General features: G+C 45.8%; 1 protein-coding gene across 2 annotated transcripts in view; it reads left to right on the top strand.

Annotated features, from left to right (window-relative positions):
* The window catches only part of Uaca (uveal autoantigen with coiled-coil domains and ankyrin repeats), an 88,045-nt gene that overhangs the window by 39,765 nt on the left and 30,665 nt on the right, over positions 1–17,615 (top strand). Inside the window, exons 1-3 of one of the 2 annotated variants that reach the window (XM_021172628.3) lie at positions 7,315–7,569; positions 10,244–10,377; positions 15,330–15,418. In XM_021172628.3, coding sequence (XP_021028287.1) covers positions 7,531–7,569; positions 10,244–10,377; positions 15,330–15,418 — 262 coding nt within the window. In that variant the 5' untranslated portion in view covers positions 7,315–7,530. Of the gene's footprint in view, positions 1–7,314; positions 7,570–10,243; positions 10,378–15,329; positions 15,419–17,615 lie in introns of those variants that run through there. The other variant, XM_021172627.2, reaches the window with a different exon arrangement.

A 17,615-nucleotide genomic window follows, 5' to 3' on the forward strand; every position in this document is an offset into this window, starting at 1 on the left:
AATGGCAGTTCGATCTGAAAAGAGAGGAATCTAGACGGGGCGGAAGAAAGAATGGAGCCAAGACAACAAACGTTCTGATCAAGGCTCGATTTTACTATTTCCAGACACTCAGTTATAAAGGAAGGGGGAGGGAACCCAATTTCCCGCCAAGTAACTCAGGGTCCAGTAGCAGGACGAACACGTGTGTGCCTCCAGGCAGCAAAGGCAGGTTCCAGCAGTGGGCGTGGCAGGACGAATGAGCTGTTAGCTCCACCCTTGAGCAAGCAGGTTCCAGGCTGGGGGAAGGGAGGCCACAGACAGGGTCTCCCTGTGTAGCTCTGATTGTCTTGGAATACAGTACATAGGCCAGGCTGGCTTTGAACTCACAGATATCTGCCAGCCTCTGCCTCCCAAGTGCTGGGATTAAAGGCGTACACTGCCACATCTGGCCAAACACACATTACTTTAAATTTATGTCATTTCTGAAAACGTTACTAATGTGCAGTTGGTATGACTGAGGCGCCCGTGTTGAGACCTGGGAGGTGTTGCTTTGTGTTGCTCTTGTATTAGTTACCTCACTGCTGCTGTGATAAAACACCAGGTCCCATTGTGGCTTATCCAAGGGAGAGTTTACTGCTCTTACAGCTCCCAAGGGAGAATCCATAATGGCAGGGGAAACACGGCGGGCGGCTGGAGCAGGAAGCTGAGAGATCATGTTCCCATCCATCCAAACAGCGGCAAGTGTGAACTAGACGTGGGGCTGGATGTGGGGAAGCCCGTGCAGTCCAAAAGCAGTGTGAACTGGAAGTGGGACAAGGCACTGTCCCACCAAACGCCTGCCCTGAGGGACTTGCTTCCTCCAGTAAGGATCCATAACCTCTGCAAAGCAACTAGGGAGCAAGTTTTCAAATGCCAGAGCCTCTCGGGGACATTTCTCATTCAAGCCACCACAAAGTGTAAAGTTACCCTCAGGGCGACCCACCTAGTGGAATTGCTGCTTTGCGTTAGGATGCCGTATTTATTCTTGAGAGACAGCTGTAATTTGACTTTACCATAGGTATTTTGGATAGCTGCATTTGGAGTTGATTATCTCCTTTTCAAACCAGTACAGTGAGTAGTTATGGAACTGTCTTTGCTGGGGGATGGCTCACTTGGGAAAACTCCTGCCTTACAAGCACAAAGACCCATGAGAAAACGTTGGGAGGAATAGTGTGGGCCTGTGATCCCAACACTGGAGAGTCAGAGAGAGGAGGGTTCCTGGTTCACTGGCCAGCCAGGCTACGAGGTGGATACTCTTCCTGAGGACAACACCGAAAGCTTCTGGAACCACACACACACATGTGCACGTGTATGCACACAGACACACGCAAACACATGTGTACATACACATACACCTAAAATTAAAGAAAGAAGTGCATTCGTTATATGCTCAACATTGGCGCTTGTTAGTAAAAATGGGCTTCTTGCTTTCAGGGTTTCTCAGGGTTACTGTTTCTGGGATGAAACACCATGACCAAAAGCAGCTTGGGGAGGAAAGGGTTTATTTCAGCCATCACTGAAGGAAGTCAAGGTGGAAACCTGGAGGCAGGAGCTGGTGCAGAGACCGTGGAGGGATGCTGCTTACTGGCTTGCTTCCTTTTGCTTGCTTGGCCTGCTTTCTTATAGAACCCCATACCACCAGTCTAGGATAGTCCTGCCCCACTCAGCTTGGACCTGCCCATCAATCATCATCCGAGAAAATGCACCACAGGCCAATCTGGTGGAGCATCTCCTCAGCTGAGGTTCCTTCCTCCAAATGACTCTAGCTTGTGTCAGGTTGACATAAAACTACTGAGTACACAGGAGCTTGCCCCTGCCCCTGCAGGGCTGTGTAAAGTGCCTGGCTGCCACATGCCAAGATACTCTGAGGTGCGCAGAGCAGAGAGGTGGCTTCCTAAAGGACTGATGGGCTGTGCTTCCACTGTTAGTGACACATAGGGCCTTCCTGGTAACCAGGTGGCACAGCTTAAGGTGCCCTCCAGCAGGTGTACCGAAGCACACCCGAGCAGTTGATGGAACGTCAGGTGAGAGGCTGGCTCTTAGCACACACTGTGGGCCTGTGCTGAGCTTTGATGGCTACTGGCAGCTGGCAGCCACTCTCACCCACCTTGGAGTTGTAAAAAGTTATAAATTTGTATCAATCATATTAATGGTATCTAAGATATCATATTTATATTCAAGTTATTGCTGGGTCAAAAATCGTAACATAATATAAAATCACTCCACTGTGAACTGTAGCAGAGGCTCATCATTGTTAAGTGTGTGGTTCAGGGTTGTGTGTCCAGTGTCCTGCAGTGATCTGCAGAACTGTCTCAGCAGACAGGACCAAAACCAAAACTCTCCCTTTTCTTCAGTCACTCCCTTCCCCTCCCCTGACAATTACCAATCAGTTTTTTATTTCTAGGAATTGAACTACTTTTGATTCCTATGAAGGTGGCCTTATGCTTATACACCGTGTGAGGGTGGGGGGGCGGGGGGGGAAGGAGAAAGAGAGAGAGAGGGAGGGAAGGAGTGGGGTGGGGGGAGAGAGGGGGGTAGAAAGGGAGGGAGGAGTAGAGGAGGAGGAGGAGGAGGAGGAGGGGACTAACTTATTTAGTGCCGTGTTTCCATGGGACCTGACTGCCTTCATAAGAACTGCATACTATTCCACTGTATCACTCAGCAGGGACAGTCTGTGCTGTGTCTACTCCTGGCTGTTGGGAGGAATGCTGCAGTGGGCATGGGTATTCTTTTGAATGGATGCCCAGAAGTGGAGAGGGCCCATGCTCCTTGGTATCTTTTTCTTTTCTTCCTTTGATAGTAGTTATCCTAATGAGTATAAGATCATGTCTCAACAAACATTGTTGGGAAAGCCGATTATCTATCTACCCACAAAACATGAAGCTAGACTCTTACATTGCACCAGGTTGAAAAAAAAAAAGCCGCCTTCACATGCTTAGAGACATAGACACGTGCCTTCTTACTGTAAAATCCGAGGAAGCAAAGGAGAAGCCTTCAGGACAGTGGAGATCGTACATATGGCGCCAAAGCAAAAACTAGCCGAAAGAGTCACCGCAAATGTAAACATTTCTGTCCAGCACAGGAAACAAGTGACTCTTTGTGTGTGTGCTTGTGTGCATGCGTGTATGTGCATGTGCGTGTGTATGCATGTGCATGTGCACATGTGGAGGTCAGAGCACAACTCGCAGGAATCTGTTCTCTATTCTCCTATGTAGGTCCTGGGATTGAATAGATGTTTCTACTTGCTGAGCCATCATGCCAGCCAATGGACTCCTTTAATCATGGAACGCTGTCAAAGTTCACCAGATAGTTTTCCTGCATTAGTTGAGATGCCATCCTCTGTCCAGTCACTTGGTGGCGTGTGACACTGATCGATCTTTACATCATGAGCTCTCCTTGCATTGCAGTGATGGGGTTTGTCAGTTCTTCATCATACCAAACATGATGTTGAATTTGGTTCACCCTGATCATTTTTGATTGGGTTCAAGGCGTGTAATTGATATCTTATTGTATCTGAACATGATATAACATGTAATTTTTAAAAATATAGCTGAAATATATACACCAACAGTTTCACACCAACACCCTCCATTTTTAATAATTGTTTCATGTCCTTATCTAGCTAGTCTGTGGTCACACTCCTAAAAAATTTGTTTGCTCAGGGACCAACGTTCGCTGCTTGTGTGTGTTCAGCTGTTAAGAGTCCAGTGTCCCTTTTAACCTACCCATTGCCATCTTCCTTTCTTGCTGTGTCTTTTTTTAGCTTTATTTTATGTGCATGAGTTTTTGCCTGTATACATGTATGTGCACCACATGTATGCAGTGCCCAAGAAGCCCAGAAGAGGGCGGCAGATCACCTAGGACTGGAGCTACACTTCTAGATGGTCTGCCAGAGCAACAAGTGCTCTTAGCCACTGAGCCTCTCTTCAGCCCTTTCTTGGGCTGCAAGTGTTTTTTAAGAAACCGTGATTTGCCCTAGATCTTTCATTTTCTTCTTTTTTAAAAAAAATTCTCTTATTTCTGTGTGGACCAAGGGAGCAGTTTATACCTGAGCTTCATGTCCTTCAACTACAAAGCAAAATCAAAGAAAGCAGAAAAGAAGCCATCTGTAAAAAAATCAAGACTGCAACATCCCAGGATGCATCTGTGGCTTATTATATTTCTCTCCCCCCCCCCTGTATTGTTTGTAAATTATTATTTCTAAAGGTTTGAACAGATTTCTATTTTTAATTTTTTGCTTAGACTACGTCAAAGGTGGTGGTAAGCTCGGCCATCAGAAGATGTAAGTGTGGGTGACGACTTTTCTGTGATGTCAGTAGTTGTAAGGAGCCTGGTCCAGAGACATTGACTGAGTAAAGATCAAAAAGTAAAGAGCCTCTCTGTCCCCAATACCCATATAGAGACACTTAAGGGCTCAGTTGGCAGTGTTTGCCTAGCTTTCAGGGAGCCCTGAGTTAGACTCTCAGAACTCCACAGATTGAGCATGGCAGCACACACCTATGCTCCCAGTATTAGGGAGATGGAGGCAGGAGTCAGAGGTATAGTAACACCATCCTGCACTATATAAAGTTCCAGGCTAGCCTGGGTGATATGAGACCCTGTCTTAAAAGAAAAGAACAAACCAAAACAGAAACATTCTGCCAATGAGTTGGCTACCCCAGAGATGAAGTTGACATAGGAAAGCAGGAAGAAACACTTTAAAAAAATTTTTTTTTAATACTTCTTTCTTGAATTTTCTTGTATTAGTGTCCCTGACCAGGAGCACTTGTAACTGGCTGATTCCGTCCACGTTGGAGGTTATCATCTGCCAGCCCCAGCCACCAGCTTTTCAAATGCATCCAGTCTTTAACTTTTTGCAGGTGGCTTTTCTGTCCCTGTCTGCTCCCCTGGTGTACACAGCAGGTGTGAGCTCTTGTTTGTCTCTCCCTAAAGCTCCTTCTTAAGCCACAGCTAATAGGTTTCTGAGAGGCCCAGAGATGTCTGCTGTCTGTGGAGCAGAAAGGCAGACCCAAGGTGCATGGCCCAGGAGGAGAGGACCAGAAGAATGGTTTTTTTGACTGGGAGGTCTGTGGACCCACTCGCAACTAGCTGAGCCACCCACATCTTCCTGCCACTTCCCAGGGCAGTACAGATCCTGCCTAGTGAACAGGGAGTGTGGGAGAGAGAGAGAGGACCTGGAGACTGGAATTCTTCCCACCCCGAGTAAGAACCCAGTAGCTACCAGATTACCTATTTTAAAGTCAGTTTCATGGCTTTGAGACAGAGAACTGAGACCTCTGTTGTGTGTAAACGTTGGAGGGATCATAGAGGGATGGGTGGAATTAGTGTAAGGACAGAGGTGACTGCAGTTTGAAGAAGGGTCCCTTGTACCAGTTAGAGGGATGAGTAGAGGGGAGTGGTGGGCAGCATGCTCAGGCATAGGGGTCGAGGAGACCTCTGAGGACGGGACATTTTGAGAGTGACCCAAGTGGAAGCTAGGGAATAGCCTTCCAGGTCTGCAGGCAGCAGAGTCAGGGCTGTACTCTGGTCCTTAGGAAGCCACTGTGGGGGTGGGTGTGCATAGGGCTGGATGGTGGCATCTGGGGCAGCCATCTGCAGGGGTGCACGTAGCCTGTCTCCTGAATTGAGAGGCCCTTGTGTGACTCTGGAGAGTCCTTCCAGGTTCCCCTCCTTTTTTATTTTCTCTGCCTTTGCTGGCTATTTCTAGAAAGAATGTGCTTGCTCTGTTACCCAAAAGGCCAAGGTCTGAGTTCCAGCCTGGATCTCCCCTGAAGAAGAGAGACTAGGCTGGGTGGAGGCTCTGGGGCCAAGTGACCCTTTGGTATCTCATGCGGCCTGGGAGGAAAATACCTCATTGTTTCCGAAAGAATTCAACAAGGCGTGTGTCTATATGTGCTTTATAATTAGAATATGGGCCTCCTGGCTTGTGTTGCGACTGGAGGGAACTGGTTCCTTGTTGGAGTTCATGCAGCATTTTCAATAGGCAGCGTGATTTCTGGTGGGACGCTCACCTCCTTCCTCCAAGCATGGCTTGGAATGTGTCACATTCCCAGGAAACAGTTTTCCTGAATATGTGTTTTAGAGGATCTGTAAGTTATTCTCATGCTGCTGTGGTATGTAGAACACAGTAAACACATAGACACACATATGTACATGCATGGATACACACACTCTGAGTCCTACAGATACACACTGAGTCACACAGACACACTGAGATACACACATAGATACACACACACACACACACACACATCAAAATTAAACAACCTGAGCTGGAAGAGGGAGCAGCCTAGGTAATGTGGCCAATCTTGATGTTGTAGAACACATGGAAGGGTTGTCTCTCCCCTCCCCACCTAGCTGTGTCTACGCCGAAGCTCGGCTTTGGGATGGATTTTTTTCTGTTAGCTCTAGTCAGTTTATTTTACTGTGTTTTGTTCTTCTCCACGAATCCAGATCATCTGACTTTCTACCAAAACAGTGCTTGCTCATTCTCACAGACAGGGCGCTAAGCTTGGAAATGCAGGATGCCAAGTGTTAAATTTAAAGTTTTAAATTAAAATTTGTGGCACAGTCTCCATCACCATGCTTGGCAGTGCCCTTGTCCCTTCTTGTTTGACATGTGAGGAGACAGACTGGCAGCAGTTGTAAGCTGAAACCTGGTTGTAGGCAGAGCTAGCCAGCCGGGGGTACTAACATTCAAGGTGGGGTGTGTGTGTGTGTGTGTGTGTGCATACATTTCCTTAAATGAAAGCATGACACATTTGCTTTAAATAGAATTTTATATCCTGTTTGTTCAGGCTAGTGTAACTCTATGATAGATGGCCCTAAGATTGAAACTGGCTTTAAATACTGTTTTGTTGAATAACCAGATTTGTCTGTCCACCTCCCACCCCCTGGTCTCCTCGTCACACACTCACACGGACTGTATTGACGTGGTCAGCGTGTTTCACAATGTGCTTGAGTCATTTCCCCAGGAGCCCTGAGTTTAGTTACTCAGAAGGAAGGCATGCATTGACAACGAGTTCTCAGCCCCTTTCTTTCACCCAGCTGTCAGGTTCTATGGAATCGAAAATAGAACTGCCCTAATGTGATGCAGGCCACACACTGTTTACCGGTCACTTCGGAGGTGGCCAGTCTTGTGCACAGCAGTGTCTGGACTGCAGCGTGGATGAAGCAGGATGTGGGGTGTCTTCCAATGGGGTCCCTGAAAGGGGAAGACTTTGGAAGCCGGCCGCTCACAAGAAAGTAAGAAAGAGGAGGAGTTACATACCTGACTTGGGCAGCTCTGCATCCCGTGCTCGGCAGCAAAGAGGAGACCTTTACAGTCTTAAGAAGGTGGAGAAGGAGCCAAAAGATGAAGAAATTAAGCCTGGGGATCCAAGCTACGTGCAGCCCAGCATGTGAGGGGCCGAGTCCCTTGCTAGGCATCTGCAGATCGGCTTTGTGAGCTGCAGAGATTTGTAACTTAATGCAGGGTCGTTCACGGTGGCAGCACGGATCAGGAGGCTGGCTATGATGAACTGTTGGCTGCCTTGCGCTTCTAACCACTCAGTAGGTATCTTGTGGAACAAAGATCTGTACACAGGCTTCTCCAGTGCTTTTCAAGTTTCCTGTTTTATAAATGACAATTTCTGTGCTGACCGTTTCCCCTCTGCTCGCCCACAGTATTAACAGCAACTGAAAAGAGCTTTTGTTTTTCTGGACTTAAAAAGCACAGGATAGAATGTTAATAACTTGGCGGTAGTGCTGTTAACTGACTTTGGGCCAGAACTGGAAATGGTGCTTAATGAAGTTGGATGTAGAATTACTCGCTCACATGAGACTTTAATCATATTGACCCGTCCTCCTCTTCCTCCTCCTGCTTCTCCTCCTCCTCTGCCTCCTCTTTTAAAAGGCTTCCTGTGGGGTTTGTAGGGCTTTGTGAGCTGTGTAGAGCTTTTTTGCTGCCCAGCAAGTTTCTTTGGGGGTCAGGGCTGTTGTAAGTCTGAGGATAAACTAATCAGCTAGGGCAGGTATTTGTGTGGTGAGTATGACCTAACCCTCCCGGCATCCGACAGTGCAGCATCTCTTCCCTCTAAATCCACTGCTACTCCCGAGCCATGCCATGCGCTAGGTTGCTTTGCTCTAAAGTGAAAGAGGTGAGGCGTAAACTCTACGTTAGGTTTTGAGTCAGGAGGCCGACATTGCTCACATGTTGGCTGTTTGGACTTAGGAAGTTAAAGGAAGATGGGTTGATTACTAAATTGAACCTCATTCTTCCGTTTCTGAAGTCCATGGATGCTCAAACCAGGGTCCGTGAAAGTAAATCTCAGGAGTGAGTTAAAAACATCTTCATGTTCAATTTTTTCTCTCTCAAGTGTTTCATGAGTCACTTGCTAGAATTCACTATGAAGATTTTGGAAGTGGTGTTTTTTGTTTTTTTTTGTTTGTTTGGTTTTTTTTTCTTTTTAAACATCTAGAGGGTTTTGTGGGCAAAGGATTAATTGACTTTGCCAATTACGTGAAAATGCTTGCATCTTACAGAGTTACAGAAGTAGCACTGGTTTAGCATGGGACTTAGCAGTGAATTAATGTACTATTTTATCACGGTTTAAAAAACTTTATGTGTGTATGCACAAGAGTGTGCACATAGCATTGCTTGTGGCCAGAGATCAGAGGCCAATTTGTGGGAGTCAGGCCTCTCCTTCTACCATGTGGGGCGTGGGGATTGAACTCAGGTTGTCAGACTTGGTGGCAAGTACCTTCAGTGTCTGAACCATCTTGCCAGCCCCAATGTGATACTTTATAAGATTAAATCTTATGTGCTTAAAAACGTGTTCTATCACTCAATAATGAACTTTTCCTTGGTCTTCTCTCTAAATGTTAAACCATACCTATGCTTATAGATGTTCACATATATGTAAACATAGATGTTTATATTTTCTTTTTTTAGTAATTTATTTTTTATTTTATGTACATTGGTGTTTTGCCTACATGTCTGTCCATGTGAAGGTGTTGGATCCCCTAGAACTGGACAGTTGTGAGCTGCCATTTGGGTCCTGGGAATTGATCCCAGGTCCTCTGAAGAACAGCCAGTGCTCTTAACCACAGAGCCATCTCTCTAGCCCATATGTTTATAGTTTTACCCCATGTTCTGATACATCTATGCACTAAGAAAAGACCCAAATTATTGGCCTCACGGTATGCTCTTGGATCAAAGCCAACATAACCTTGATGTGACTAAAATATATCTTGTGTGCTACTTCCTCCTGTTTTTTAAATGACCTTCGCCTTCCTTTTAAGTTTATATGCACTGAGTTTTTGCAAAAATAGAAAAAAAATGTGCTGACAATGGTGGTACATACCTTGGGAGACTGAGGCAGGAGGATGGCCTCAGTTTGAGGCCAGTCTGGGCTCTATAGGAAGATCCTGTCTCTTAAACAGCATTAACAATGAACAAACAAAAGGGCAATACTTTAGAGTCTTTCTTCTTTAGTTTCTTTTTATCCTAATGTACAGGTATGATTCATTCCTTGGTCTATGGAATATTGTATATGTACAGCTGTATTTCTAACACCTTTGAAATAGGAGTCATTATAGTGTGCTACAGTGCACAGAGTTCCACTGACTGCACCTAGGGGTGCTGGAGATAGTAACTGGAGACATCTATGAAAGTGTGAGCCATAGCAGGACAGGGACCCGTCGGAGCCAAGGCCCAGCTCTACCACTCACGACATTTGATGCCCGGAGTGTGACTCCTCTCTTCGGTCATGAGTATCTCATAATTGTAGTTTTCTGGGTAGCTTGAGGAGTGGGGTGGGGGATTCAGTAATTATTAATTGCGTTTCTTTGCCCCAAAGATGCCAACAGGATATCAAACATGGAAAACACACATTTTTCTTTCAAGTTTAAGGTAAATAGACATGACTTGGGAAAGGGTTTATACGCCTTTAATCCCAGCACTAAGGAGGCAGAAGCAGATGGATCCTTGTGAGTTCAAGGCCAGCCTGGTTCCAGGTCACCCAGGGCTACATAGAGAAACCCCATCTCCAATAAGTTAGTAAGTAACTAAATACATACATAAATAAATAATCTGCTGTTCTGGCCAAGTGAGGATAGCAGAGAGAGAGGGATTTGGGGTACAGCTGGGAACTGAGTGATGCACTCTCCAGGGCCTGCTGTCTCCTCTCCTTCATAAGGGAGCTGACTAACAAGCTATGCTGTTTCCTTTCTCCTCCTCCTGTAGCAATCAGCGGAGTGGAATAAGTACGATGACCGGTTGATGAAGGCTGCCGAAAGAGGGGATGTGGAGAAAGTATCCTCCATCCTTGCCAAAAAGGGCATCCATCCTGGCAAGCTAGATGTGGAAGGCAGATCGGCGTGAGTATCCCCTTGTCACTGAGGTCTGGGTAAAGCCCTGGGGTCCAAATGCCACCTGCGAATTGTGGCTATCCCTCTTGTGACTTTAAAGGTCTGACACAGAACTGTTTACTTTGAACTATTTTAGACAAACTAACAGTTGTCCTCCATTTAATTCTTTCCTGTGTCCAGCTGCTTAGGCAAAGCCCAGCCTGTGCTATTTGGGGAATTCTTATTGACAAACTTTTCCTCAGTCCTCATCATATTTTATCTTTGAGGCAGCCAAGTGAAAGACGCAGAGAGAAGTCTTGAGAACGTAATTAGCTTGTTCTGCCCTCAGGAGGCCTGGAGCTGGGATGTGGCCCCAGCTTCCCACCTTGGGAGCATTCAGTAAAGGGCACTGGCCTTTCCTCCAAGCCCCAGTTGGAGTTTTTCATTTATTTAGATCATTTTTGTTTCAGCAAAACTGAGCAGAACAGAGAGGAGCTGGAGACCTGGCTTGCCTCAGGGAGACACAGTCAGAGAGCCCACCCTCACTGTGTTTGTGTGAACGGACTCCCGGATTACTCTGTGCCTCTGAGCCAATGTCCCTTCCCCACCCGACCCACATCTGCACCGTTTCCTTTCTGGTTGAGGCTAAGAGGCAGTTGGGTTAAAGGGTAGATCTTGATTCTGTTAAGACTCTAATTACAGCCCTGACAACTGTAGCCAGGAGCCCTCCCAGCACCAGTGGTGAAAAGTCCCATTTCCTAAACTCCCTGTCTTAGCCTTGCAGGGGATTTTTTTTTCTTCAAAATTGTGTGGTTGGAAGTGAGCTGCTAAATATAGAAGTGAATATTAGGAATCTAATCACTAATGTTTGATGTAGATTATGACTTTGGAATGTGTAAAGTTTCAGTTGAGCAAAGTGAGACTACAATTTAGGTTTTAACAGCAATAAACTTTGAAACTGTTGGCTTCACAGTCTTTCAGTTTTGTCCAGTAGCTTTCTAGTTGTCTGTTTCTTTGTTTGCTTTCATTGAGACAGGATATCTCCATGTAGCCTTACCTAACTTCACCAAGATATAGACCAGACTGACCTCAAACCCATGGAGATCCACCTGTCTCTGCCTCCTAAGTGCTGGGATTAAAAGGTGTGCGCCATCATGCCCAGTCAAGTAGAATTCCTTTTACCTTAAAAACAAGTTAATTTTTATGTCTTACTCCTATTTTTTTTTTGACAAATCTTATGATGTTTGATGTGGCTTATAGCACAGATGGTAAAATGTAATCTCTACAAGTGAGTTATAGTCCCTTCTGTCTAGTTCCTTGTTTCCCCATCGCTAAGGGTGGTAAAGCCCTCTGTGCGTGTGCCCACAGTTCTTGTACTTTCGGTGTTTGGAATGGGCGGTTTGTTGAGTGTCTGGTGTCTGTTGGTCAAAAGTTCATGTGTACGAATATCTTTATTAACCGAGCCCCACAGAATCGTCATTTGGTGTCATTTGGTGAACACTTGGGTCCTGTTAGACTTCCAGGGTTTCTTTGTAGGAAGTAGCCGTCTACCTGGGATGCACAGGGGAGGATGTTTTCCTTTTTATTTATATGGTTAGCTATATATTCTTTCTTAATGAAAGCACTTTGGATTTAGCGAACTTTAATGTGTTACAGATGTATCTTCTATATTATCTCTAGTGGCAAAACAATTTTAATTTGAAGTGTTTTTTTTTTATTTTTAATTTTGAATGTGTTTTGTTATATTTTTCAAGACAGGGTTTCTCTTTGTAGCCCTGGCTGTCCTGGGACTTGCTCTGGAGCTAGGCTGGTCTCAAGCTCACAGAGGAGATCTGCCTACCTCTGCCTCCCAAGTTCTGGGATTAAAGGTGTGCACCACCACTGCCCGGCTTAATTTTGAAAATTTTAAAAACAATTTCATTTTGAAATAATTTCGTTTTCATTTTTTTACTTTTACTTTTGAAAATATTTTATTTATTTTATGTGTATATACGTGTGTGTGCATGCCCAAGTATATGTATGTGGGCATTCAGGAGCCCTCAGAGGCCAGAAACATGGATTGGATCCTCTAGGACTGAAGATATAGACTGTTGTGAGTCACTGTGTATATGTACTGGGAATTGGACCCGTGTCTTCTCTAAGAGTAGCCAAGTGTTCTTAACCACAGAACCATCTCTCTAGTCCCAAGGTTTTGAAATTCTTTTATGAAGCAACAAGACCTATTGTGGTTCCAGAAAGACACTAGAGATGGTGGTAACGGTAGAAACCAGTGTTATTGATCAAGAATATCCAGTGCAGGCACACAATCCTGTAACTCTACTCCAGTGGATCCAACACTGTCTCTGGCTTCCAGACATCCTCAAACACACAGGCATACACACACACACACACACACACACACACACACAGACATACACACAGACATATAATACAAACATATATATACATACACAGACACACACAGACATGAAGACACACACACACAGACATACACACACACACAAAGATACACAGTCATAGAAAGACACCCCCCCCCATACACATATACTACATGTATTTAAAAAGAGGTTTTCTTAGTTGCAGAGTGTTTCTGTAAAGCTTTCTCCTATGTCACGTACAGCTCTGTGCCCATGTTTCTATGACTGACATGTGTTCTTCCTGAAGCATGCCTGCTATTTATAGTTCTGCAGCGTGGGCAGTGCTTGTGGATTAGCTGGGAATCCTGCTCTCGTGTGCACGGTCAGTGTCGTGGTGGGCTGTTATGAAGACCATAGTCTTTATAAGTTTGTGAGCTGAGGAGTGTAAACAAATGATCCCAAACTGGCATTTCCACAGTCTTAGACCTTAGTAGGGAGGAGAACTCTGCCTCTAGAGGGCCACACAGTGTGTTGTGGGTTGTGATTGTCTCAGGAGACCTAATGATGCTCGTGGCCCAAATGTGTTTGTCCTATTAAAATGAAGAACGGGTTTGTCTGTTAAGAACAGCTTGAGTGCTTTGAGCTGTCCTCAGCCCTGCTGTCCTAGGGAGGGGCTCATTCTCTGGTTGCATGTCACCTGTCTTAGGATTATTAGAGTCTTATAATGACCTGCTATCTGAGAATCAATTTGCAAGCTATTCTGCATTTTGCCTTTTGTCTTTACTTGTTCAGACATTTGAGAGTGTGGCGTCACACTTGTGTCAGAGAGCATAACAAAAAGTAAAACAGACAGTAAACTCTGTTTTTACTATTGAGTTTGCAGTTGAGTGGGACGAAACCCACAAACCACAGAAGGAATCAATATTGGACTTATATGGCATAAACATGTTAATTCTACGGAGACTGGTGAAGGCAGGGATGAGGTGCCAGGAGAATAAGGCTTCAGCAGTGGGAAACCGAGCTCCTCTGCTCTGGCCAGGGAAGGAGCCTCCTGCTGAGGGTGAGCCCAGCGTGGGCCTGCACTTTCACGCCCTCCTCCTGACATCTTCAGAGGCAGTCCTCTTGCCCAGGAAATCCTTCCTCTGTCACCTTGGACTCAGGGCCTTTTACCCACAATGCTCATCTCCTCACAAGTTTGGATTTGGATGAGTTCTAGTCAGTGCCAGTTTATTAATAAAAGGTTTTATTTTATGTGTATGTGTGCACACATGTATATGGGAGCCAATGGAAAACAGAAGGGGCGGGTCCTCTGGTGCAGAGTTCCGGGTTGTGGTAAGCCAACTGATGAGGGTGTTAGGAGTTATCTGGAAGAGGAGCAAGTACCCTTAACTGTGGGTTCCTCTCTCCAGCCCCAAAGTTAGCGTCTTACGCAGGCTTGACTACCTTGTTAGGGGCTGTCATCAATGGGGTCTGCTTGTGTGAAATGTCAGTCACACGGGTAGAAGAGGAAGAATTAAATGTTGACAATAGTCACTGTGGGAGGGAGAAAGCATGGGATAGCTTAGCTTGGTAATTCCAAAGAAAGTCTATTCTGCTGTGGTCTTAACTCTCTTCTATAACGTTCTGGGGGTAGTTTCAGGACATTTCAAATCAAACAAAATAACATTTAGAAATGTTCCAGTGTGGTTAGAAAGTGGCTTAGTGGGTGAATGCTTGCCACCCAAACACAAAGACCAGAGTTCTTATCCCTGAGCTCATGGAGAGGTGGGGTGCAGGGAGGGGTCAGCCTGTCAACTCCTGAGCTCAGAGAGTGGAGACTGGTGGGCCCTGGGCAGGCTGACTGGGTAGGCACAATTGTGAGACCCTGCCTCCCTGAGTAAGACAGAGTTGATGAAGGAAGACCCCAGTGTCAGCCTCGGGCTTCCATGTGCATTCACACACCCTCAAACACACACACACACACACACACACACACACACACACCCTCAAATACATATATATACACACACACCCCACAGGGATATACACATGCTTAAAAAAAAAAAGGAAGGCAAGAGGAAAAAGTCCAGTGTACATTAATTTAGTTCCAAGAAGCACCAGGGGTTTTGATAGCAAAATAATAAATTACAGGGCTAATGATATTATATAATGACCTTTTCTCTTATCAAAGCTGTAGAATATTCAAGTGTTTCATACTAAGGAGATACTTCTAGAGTGTCCTGGCTAGTTTATAAATCAGATTTTTAAGAATTTCAGATCTGGTAACTAAAAAACTTTTGTAACACTGTGTGTGTGTGTGTGTGTGTGTGTGTGTATGCACATGTGTATGTTAATAAGGGATGACATTGATAGAACATTGTTTTAAATGTGAGTGCATGTTTTGCCTGCATATGTATCTGTTGTGCACATGTATACCTTGAGCCCAAGGAGGCCAGAAGTGGGTGTTGGATTCCCCGGGACTAGAGTTACAGACAGTTGTGAGCTGCCATATGGGTGCTCGGAATTGAACCTAGGTCCTCTGGAAGAGTAACCAGTGCTCTTAGCCACTGAGCCATCTCTAGCTCATGAACATTTAACTTACCTTTGTTAGTTTCTATGGCATAACGGGTGTTCTCTTTCATTCAGCTTCCACGTCGTGGCATCCAAAGGGAATCTGGAGTGTCTGAATGCCATCCTTACACATGGCATTGATGTTGCAACCAGGGACAGTGCAGGTACACCTCCTCCATTAATAACCCTCCCTCCCCATCTCTCCCTTCCATCTCTTCTTCTCTCCCTCTCTCCCTCCTTCTGTCTTTCTAAAGATTGGGCCTTTCATACACTGGGCAAACACTCCAGCCGTTACACCCTCAGCTATTCCTCACATTCGAAATCAGACAGACTTGAAAAGTGAAATAACAGTTTCTGCTTTAGGTTATTTATTTGCTTACCATTGACTTAGATTTATTTTAGGTGTATGCATTGCATGTCTGCCTATATGTCTGTGCACCGTGTGAGCGCAGTCACTGTAGAGGCCATAAGTGACTGTAAAATCCCCTGGAGCTGGCTGCAAGCTGGCTGATGGAGGTACTGGGAACAGAACCCAGGTCCTCTGCAAGAGCAGCAAGCGCTCTTGTGCCTCTGAGCCATTGCTTGGACCCTGAGCTGCTGAGTTGAGAAAACATTGACTCTTGAGTATTGCCATGGGAGAGGTCAAGTGTAGGGGATGCAGGCTGAGAGGGTAGCAGGCCTGCCGGCTAGTGCTGGGGCCACAGTGCCGGCTTTAGAGACTTTAAGGGACTGTTTCATTTACATTCACATCCTGTGCCATGTCCTCTCTGTGACGAGGGCATTTGACACTCGGTTAGGTGTCTTATGTGCTGGAGACATAACTGCTTCCGTGGTGGTGGTAGGGATAGTGACAGGTGACATTCTATAGCATCTGGGTGGCTGCTCTTCAGAGCTGCTGAGCACCTTACAGTCTTCAGTCATGTTAATTCACATCACTTCTCTGCACCTCAGCCAACAAGGGTAGGACGAGTGAGCGCTCACTCACTCAGTCACTTGCCCCAGGCTCCACAAGAGTCCAGTGCCCCTAGGGAGCCTGGACTGGGTTTGCCTGGCTGGATCACAAGTTGTTTAGACAGTTGGAATCTTATTTTTCTCCTCATCTCTTGCTTGCCCCTGTCTGTCTCTTTAAATCTCACTGCTGAGTTTGCACATTCAAGGTAAATATGCAAGTGTTTGGACACAGCTGTTGTTCTTCCTTCAGTGAGAGCTTTAGCTGTTGATGAACTTGGATAAATATTTTTATTTTTTGCTTGCGTGGGTGGGTGTGTGCAAGTTCACACTCACATGCCCCAGCACACACGTGGAGGTCAGAGTTACAAAAGCAGAAATTGCTTCTCTCCTTCTATCTACCATGTGGATCCTGAGGAGAGAACTTGGGTCACCAGGCAGGAAGTGACTGCCTCTGCCCCCTGAGCCCTCTTGCCAGCCCTCTGAGCTATGCCTGCAGCTCAGGAACTGAAGTGTGCCACCATCGTGTTTCACAGACAAGAGGGAGCGTGGGTGCAGTTGGCTGTGCTGTGCCTGGTCCTACACTCTCTGTGGTTGGCGTTAGAACCTGGCTGATCAGACCTGGGGAAGCGTACAGCTTACTTAAACTCACATTAAACCCTATGCGTGTTGAAAGCCTGTGTGTCTGTCTCTTTTCTAGCCAATGTGCTTGTGAAAGCAAGCTGCACATTAAGATATTTGTGAAAGAGCTAAAGGGCATGACAGGTTGGGTGTTGGCATTGCCCATGAAACCCTTATGCCTTTCACTATCTAAGTGAGATGTATGTGTAAGGACATATAGTTGCAACAGGGGGAACAACAGGATGGCTCAGTGGACAGAGGCGCTTGCCCCCCCCCCCCGAGCTGGATGGCCTCAGTTTCGTCCCCACAGGGACCCACATGGTGGATGAAGAGAACTGACTCCTGTAGCTGTCCTAAGACACTTGCTGTGGCACATGGCTACCCACAAATAAGTTAGTGCATATGCGCACAAGTGTGTGTGTGTGTGTGTGTGTGTGTGTGTGAGAGAGAGAGAGAGAGAGAGAGAGAGAGAGAGAGAGAGAGAGAGAGAGAGTGTTCTAGCCAGAAATGTTAGGTGAAACCTAAGTGTTTCTTTTCTTTTTCTATACCATCTTTCTTGTCTTTAAAAAAAAATGTATTTATTTTCTATTGTATGTAGATTGGTGTTTTTTGCCTGTCTGTATGGCTGTACATCATGGTGAGGCCAGAACAGGGTGTCAGATCCCTTGGGACTGGAGTTACAGATGGTTGGAGTCACCATGTGGGTACTGGGAACTGAACCCAAGACCTCTGCAAGAGTAGCCAGTGCTCTTAACTCCTGAGCCATCTTCAGAGCCTACCCTTTCCTTCCTG

The sequence above is a fragment of the Mus caroli genome, unplaced genomic scaffold (assembly GCF_978045245.1).
Source record: "Mus caroli unplaced genomic scaffold, Mus_caroli_1 scaffold_11, whole genome shotgun sequence".
NCBI classification, from domain to species: domain Eukaryota; kingdom Metazoa; phylum Chordata; class Mammalia; order Rodentia; family Muridae; genus Mus; species Mus caroli.